We start from the raw sequence: 7,691 nt of genomic DNA on the forward strand, positions 1-7,691 counted from the left end.
TAGGGTGGAACCCATTGGCAATGGCTTTGCAAAGCAGTAGAGGCCACCACGAGTGCATAACCCGCCATAGCTCGGTAATCATTCTGGTCCGGACGAGTCGGTCTATAAAGTAACAAGTCGGGGTTTAATGTAACAAGTCTTGTGATGTTAGTTTACCATGTATGAGTGACTTTTGCATATCATGTTGGATTGTATAACATGTTTTTTATATCTAGCTCACCCTTGCATTGTTTGTGTTGTGTGTTGTTTGGGTATGTTTCTTTGGCGATGATCATCCACTTGGATGGGACTAGATGGCGAGGAGAATACTTTGGAAGCAGCTCTTGATGAAGACGGCAGTGCTGCAGCCTAGATTAGCTAGTCTTATTTCATAATTCTTAATGTTTGGAATAACTCGTGTGTATTTTAAGTTTTAAATTCTCTGTGATTTTCATGGAGAAATTCTAAATACTCTTGTTGTCAATTCCGCACTATTCTAAGGATGACTGTAATCCTTAAATTACTCTTGACTGCTTTCTTATATTATGTATGATGACTCTTTATTATATATGCATGATGTATATTTTTGGGACGTTACAGTTAGTATTATAATATATTTTTTAATGAAGTCTGGTATTAGTTGAAAACAAACTCAACCACCAAAATACTTTCCTTTACCATAGAAATAATCCTAAAATTCTCTTGATCATTAACTTTCAGGTTAACTTTTTCTGTGATGTATTTGAAGACTAGTTATCGCAACTCATTAATGTCTTTGGACTATTGAGGTTAGGCCAGGAAAGAAAATGGCCTTGTCGTTGTTTATAATGTAATCCACCAAACATTTTACCTAGAACCAAATTCAGCATTATAATTTAAAATATGTTGGTTATTGATTGCATCAACAATGTTATAGTTATTGAAGTAATATAAAATCTTTGTTTTGTAATTATTCTTTCAATAAATTTGTAAAACAAAATATAACTTTCAATCCTTAAATCAGAATGTACGAAAATAATTTTTTTAATATTAAAAATATGTAAATATATTGGAATTTGATTTAAAACTATTTTAACTTCATTTTAATCATCACTTTTTTTATTTTAAAAGTTCACATTTTAAACCAAAAGGCTGAATACAGCCACAAATCCTTTTCCTATGATCTTCTATTTTCTTTTCTTTTACCAATATTAAAATGAATCTTTCCTTTTCCTATGATCTTCTATTTTCTTTTCTTTTACCAATATTAAAATGAATCTTTCCATGTAGGCCAAAACAGTTCAGTGCAGCTAATATTTTTTTTTAATAGATTCGAAAGTCCTTGTATTTACGGGTTCATTTTAATTAAATCTTTTAATTTTAGAAATGATTAATTGAATCCCTAATTTAACATAATTAAATAATAATACCTTTTCTTTTACGTTAATTTTTTAAACAGGAGACATGCTCACGTATCATTTTATTTACAGGTGGCAGAGTCTGACCTGAATACATCGACCTCTATGAAGGATATATGAAGGATGTATGAAGGGTGAGGATGACGGGTGAGTTACCGCCCTTTCTATATCACTCACTCTTGCTTCTGTATCTGATTTTCTCCGACAACCAAATCTATGGCTTCCGATTCTTCTCCGAATTTCAACAACGGTTCGTGCCGCTCCTCTCTCTGTCTCTTCTTTCGGTTTTCATTTTCCGAATTTTCTGATTTGTTAATTTATTCAAACCTCCTTTCTGATAGGTCCTTCTTCCCCCGACGACTCCCTTTCCAGCCCCATCAGCAACACCTTCTCTTCTCCGGGAAGTAGGCGCCGCCGCCGCCGCCGCCGCTCCTCCACTCCCTCCGCATTCGCCACTCCGTCGGAGCGCTGATCTCGATTCGCCTCCTCCGAAGCCACCCCAACCGCGCCGCGCTCCCGCTAAGGCGTCGGCGGAGGTGGGCGCGTTCCCGTCACACCTACATCCACAACATATGACGCGGCGGCCTCGTCTGACGGCGGCGATGGCTACGACATGGACGACGCCAGGCCCACCTTTGTGTGGGGCACTAACATAAGGGTGGAAGACGTGAACGATGCTATTCACAGGTTTTTGAGGGACTTTAGGGAAGTGTCTTCGTCGCAGGGCGAGGATGACAGGTTGAACTTGCACACCGAAGGGAAGTATGAGAAATTAGGGATGACGGGTTTAACCGCCTATGCCCTCTACATCAACCTCCTCAACCGCCACGCCTTCTCCTTCTCGTCCAGGAATGGATATATGAAGGATGTACTGAAAGAACAAACCTTGTCCCAGGAAGCTTCAGGATCAAACAATTTGGCAAATTTTGAAGGCGAGAAGTGACCATCTATTTTTAAACCTATTTTTATTGTGGGAATTTTAATTTCTTTTTTTGTGTGCTCTGTCTCAGTATATTAAAAAGAAAGAAAATGGTCAGTGTTTCCGTGCTAAAAGAAAAAAGAAAGAGAAATTGAAAGATAAGCCCGGGATTGCGGTGACAAATCCATTTTGCACACCTCATTGGAAGAAATACCGAACATCTACGCATGCCCTTATAATAGTATGCTGAAGTGATGTGATGCTCTGTGTTGTGTGTTCTGTGTTTAAGACAAAAGTTTTTTTTTTTGTTTTTTCTATTGGTTTACATCTTGAGATGGATTCATCCATCACCTTCGATTGTGTTGTGCTGTGTGTTGTGTATGTGACTCTTGATTCTGTCCACCACAGTCCAAAGAAAAAGTAGCTTTCAACCCTGTACTGGAATGGTGTATATTTTATTCTGGTTTTAAATCTTGTACACAAAATTAATGTAGTTTAATTGTCATTAAAAAATGTTTAAATTTTTTAACGGTTTGTACATGTGTACATTTACTTTTCGTATTCCACGTCCAAGAACTAGATCTCTTCAGCAGCCAACAGACACAGAATTTACAAGACCGGTTTTTGCTCCTTATCTTAAGCTTCTGTAAAAGTTTTATCTCGCCTTCACACAACATTGCCACCTACCATTTGCTGTAGTTTTTTTGGTTTTTCAAATCTTGGGGTTGTTGAAAGTTTGAACTTTCTTGATTCAATTGCAAGTATGGTCTTGAATGCATACTTCTAAGAAAAGGGTACCTTTCAACTTTTTGAACGCTTCTTCTTCGTCATGTATGTATCTATGTACTTGATGAGCATGTGCTGCCTCGTGTCATTGGATGTGTGAATTTTCTTAACTCATTTCACAGAGGTCATGCATTATTCTGGCTCCTACTGCTGCTTCTCTCTGCATCCAAGACCTGGTGTCGGTTTAGACTTAGAATTCCTGATTCCGGATTGTTGAAGTAAGTAAACTTATTACCAGTGTTTGGTTAATGGGAGATTTATTATTCAGTATTCTCTTGAGATTTATTAGTGTTTGGTTTTTCTTCCTTAATTTGAATTTTCCTGAAGAAATTATGGTTATTGTATTCTGCTTATATTAAAGAAAATTTTAATTTTATTACAGCTGTAATATATGTATGTGTGTATGTATATGTATGTATGCGTGCGTGATTTATTTATTTACTGATAGTTATTATGTTTTTTCAGTGTTTAATTGTCTTTTTCTGCTGTGAATCTGACAAGTTTTAAGGACATGTTTGGATGTGTACCAGGTAGATTGGTATTCAATTGCTAAATGTTCAGTGTAATGTTTCTGCTCTTGGCTTTCTGGAGTTTTCGTGGAATTCTATCACACATTCCAGATTCTTGTTTAAATAGGTTATTGTTCCGTAGATCTGAATCATACCAGTGAGAAGAAATTTTAGTGAAATTGGGTGTTGGGATTTTGGATTTAACTGACGAGGAGGCTAATTCACGTGTTTGTTACGGTATAGGTGTGAGGTGGAGACCCCTTCAATCCTCTGGCATTTGCATGTTCCGAATTTGAGAAGCTTAATAGGATTTTGCTGAAGAAATTTAGGATCTGCATTAATTTGAATGGGGCATTCTGCAGCCGTATGGGACTATAGAGCAGCAACTGAAATTACAAAGGACTGGAATGGAATTGATCAAGTTCTGCTTCGGACCCCAAGGGGTTCTTCGGCACGGGTGAGAAATTGTTCATTGCAAAACTGGTGTCGGTTTTAACATTTGGTAAAGTTATGATTTTAAAATTTACTATGACATCCAATGCGAATTCTTGATGTGGATAACTTGGTCTGTAAAGATATTTGTAGTTTGAGTAATTTAATTACTACGATTACTTAGATTAACTGTTTTTTCTCGAAATTAGGTAAGCTTACATGGGGCGCAGGTCACTTCATGGCGGAATGAGCACGGGGAAGAACTTCTATTCACAAGCAGCAAGGTATGTCTTTCAATTTTGATTGAAAATCAATTTGTACATTTTAAATTATATGAATTTTGTTAGTTGTCAGCGCTGATAAGGAAAACATGTCAATATTTCATAATCTTGCTTTCTGAAATTTTCATTTTGGATAATCTGCATTATATTGCAACTGGCATGTGAAGGGCATTGGCCCAAATAATCAATAAATTTAAGAAGAGTTTGGATTTTGATGAATCATAGTATTCTATGCTGTCCATCAATCACATCGATGCAAGAGAAAAACAGGGAAGAATGGTGCATTGTAGTGCTTTTGTCCTTTGGAACCACTGGGGTTGAATACTGGTATAATGAAAAACTTTGACGGCAAAACCAACTTCTTAACTGATGCTTTTGTAGGAACACAGAACTTTAATCAATTATACTTTTTAAAGAGGCAAGTAGTAATAACTAACTGTTTTGTTTCCTTTTCCATTATCTGTAGGCAATTTTCAAGGCTCCAAAAGCAATTCGAGGAGGAATTCCCATGTGTTTTCCACAGGCAAGCTTATTCCTTTTTACGTTCATTTTATATAACTTGTAACATGCATACTTACATATCTTGAGCTGAATTTGTTTCACAGTTTGGAAACTGTGGATCGCTGGAGCAGCATGGTTTTGCAAGAAATAGAATGTGGGCAATTGATGAAAACCCTCCTCCTCTTCCTGGGAATGACTCCAGTGGGAAATCCTTCATTGACCTGGTGCTAAAATCATCTGAAGAAGATATGAAGTGCTGGCCACACAGGTATGAATAGCATGATGTGACAGTATAACAGGGATATCCACTCTCCATGTGTTTGATAATTTGAATCTGGCATATATGCACTCGATATTACTTTTTCCTGTGTTTGGCAGTAAATTTCAAGCAGTAGTAATCTAACGATTGTTTAATAATTGTACCAGTTTTGAATTCCGTCTTCGGGTGTCTCTTGCAGCAGATGGGGACCTGACTTTGATATCTAGAGTCAGGAATATAAATGGCAAGCCATTTAGTTTCTCATTCGCGGATCACACATACTTATTGGTTTCTGACATTAGGTATGGATAATTCTTTGTTGTACTTGGTCTGCATTCCCTTTTCTGAGTGTGTGGGATGATGTCCAACCATCATTTTTCTTTTCCATAGTAAATTGATTGCTGAACACTTGATCGGAGTTTTATTAGCACTAATGGTACTTCCTTGTTCAATATTTATAGTAGACAAATATATTTGGTTTTTGTTCTGAAACGTGTAGTTTCTGCATTTGCTGAATGCTTTAAATTGTGGGATTTTAACATTCAAGCAGATCTTAGAGGACTGTTTCTCTTCTTTAGAAACTAATAACAACTTACACTCTAATCATTTGAAACTAGCATGGATACTCTATATATTAGGTGGATTCTTCTCCGAATACTAGAATTATGAGTTTTATTCATGTCAGTTATCGGGAAATATGTAAACAAGTGATCAGTCGTAATGAAAGTACAAAGTTCTTACACAGCCTATAGAATTTGTAAGCATTTGAAGTAAACTACTGTTTGCAATGCTTGTTACCTATATAGATTCTTGTTTACATATTTTTACTTGAACTACCTCTCTTTTGATTGTTTTAGAACAGGAAATTTTATTTTAAGATTGACAATCATTATTAACGTCACATTAACAATTTTTATAGTGAGATAAGGATTGAAGGTCTGGAGACACTGGACTACCTAGACAACCTTTTCAAAAAAGAACGATTTACTGAACAAGGAGATGCAATAACATTTGAATCTGAGGTAAACCCTTCTAGGTTATATTGATGTTAACAAAATGTAGACATTTATAGTTCCATGCTGCAATTTAAGCTATTACTTCAGGTTGAGATAAATAGAGCACTATATTCCTGGCCTATGCTGCAGTTTTGTCAATCACACACAGTATCCACTACTAAAGTCTTTTGGTTTTGACACAATGAAGGCTAATGAAGATGTTTTTAATATCCATACTTCCTTCATGGCAGGCGGATCGAGTTTATCTTAGCTCTCCAAACATAATTGCAGTGCTAGATCATGAGAAGAAGCGAACATTTGTTATAAGGAAGGAAGGTCTCCCTGATGTTGGTAAGCTCTAAGTAGCAAATTTTTTCCACAAACAAAATACAAACGTAGATAAGGTTTCGAGTTGTAGAAAATATAAAATCAGTCCTTTTCATCTTAACTTTTATGGTGTGTTCAGCTGTGTGGAATCCATGGGAAAAGAAATCAAAATCCATGGTAGATTTTGGTGATGAAGAGTACAAACAGATGCTTTGTGTTGACGGGGCGGTGATAGAGAAACCGGTGAGCTTGAAGCCGGGAGAGGAATGGACCGGTCGGCTGCAGCTATCAGTTGTGCCATCAAGTTTTTGCAGTGACCGTCTTGGTCTTGACAGAAGTGGTCTTTGAGGAATTGTACAAAATGGGTCTGAGTTAATGCTGCTACTACATCCAGCAATGTAGCAGCATCTAGTTGTAGAAATAGTGCTGTTCAGTAGGAGTGTCAGGTTTTATGTTGTTATGATCTTAGGCTAGGAATAGTGCTTTATAGAGGCCTATGTTTTTTGTGAGAATGGCTTTCAAGTGTTACCAGGTCATTAGTCAGTTGGTTCCTTCCGTTCTGCTATGGATGCTCCTTCTTTAAGCATTAGATTTGTTGAGTTGGTGCCGAGTTTATTCTCTCCATGGATTTGATGATATGTTCCACGGCATGGATAATTTAGCTTTGGTGTTCCAATTTGCTTATATTGGATGGTTACGGCTATGATCTGCCTCTCATGACAGAGATAAAACGAGTGATTAGTGGACAATGTGATCATGCATCTTTTTTTGGCATTTTCCATTTTACAGTGATACGTGCATAATTCAATAACCTTCACATAAATTTTGTATACTATCACTGTTTTTATTTCATGGTTAGTTGGCTGAATTATGCTATAAATGGCTTTTAAAGTAATCTAGAAGTCAATATTTTTATTATAAATGATGTTTACAATTGAATGACATTGTCAAGAATTCTGATGTTGACTGTGATGTAATTGAATTCATGTCTGTATTCAATAAAGTGGGTCAAAAGTGGTGCGTCAAAAAGCAATAGCACTTCTCCTGCTTTGTACAAATGGGACCGATGGGCTGTGCATTAAAAGGTTGAAGTTGCTGAGATTCGAGACATTGCGGTTGGTTATTCAAACTATGAATCGGTATTTACTTTTTTCCAACTGAGCTTCATATGTTCATCTGCACTTATAATTATCTTAATTTTTTCATCATTTACCAGTGGTTTCTTTTAAGAGGTAAAATTTTTGTGTTCAATTATATTCTCGTTATATCACTCTCCAGTCATAATTCTCATAACTTCAAACTTATT

The 7,691-nt window shown here is 36.5% G+C and overlaps 1 protein-coding gene across 4 annotated transcripts; it reads left to right on the forward strand.

Annotated features, from left to right (window-relative positions):
• Nucleotides 1–1,432: 1,432 nt before the first annotated feature.
• Nucleotides 1,433–7,243, forward strand: LOC148199031 (putative glucose-6-phosphate 1-epimerase). 4 transcript variants are annotated; one of them, XM_088111886.1, is made up of 9 exons: nt 1,433–1,647; nt 3,974–4,047; nt 4,232–4,306; nt 4,770–4,826; nt 4,909–5,072; nt 5,231–5,365; nt 5,983–6,085; nt 6,310–6,409; nt 6,525–7,243. In XM_088111886.1, exons 1-9 carry the CDS (start codon nt 1,593–1,595, stop codon nt 6,731–6,733), a joined length of 972 nt encoding a protein of 323 aa, XP_087968012.1. In that variant the 5' UTR covers nt 1,433–1,592; the 3' UTR covers nt 6,734–7,243. The 4 variants fall into 4 exon arrangements, with proteins under 4 accessions (XP_087968012.1, XP_087968010.1, XP_087968009.1 ...); XM_088111884.1 differs by lacking the exon at nt 1,433–1,647 and adding an exon at nt 2,864–3,299 and having other exon boundaries at nt 3,834–4,047; XM_088111883.1 differs by lacking the exon at nt 1,433–1,647 and having other exon boundaries at nt 3,761–4,047.
• The last annotated feature ends 448 nt before the right edge of the window (nt 7,244–7,691 follow it).

This window comes from Vigna umbellata, chromosome 4, assembly GCF_029865625.1.
Source record: "Vigna umbellata cultivar VRB3 chromosome 4, Vumbellata_1.0, whole genome shotgun sequence".
Lineage (NCBI taxonomy): Eukaryota > Viridiplantae > Streptophyta > Magnoliopsida > Fabales > Fabaceae > Vigna > Vigna umbellata.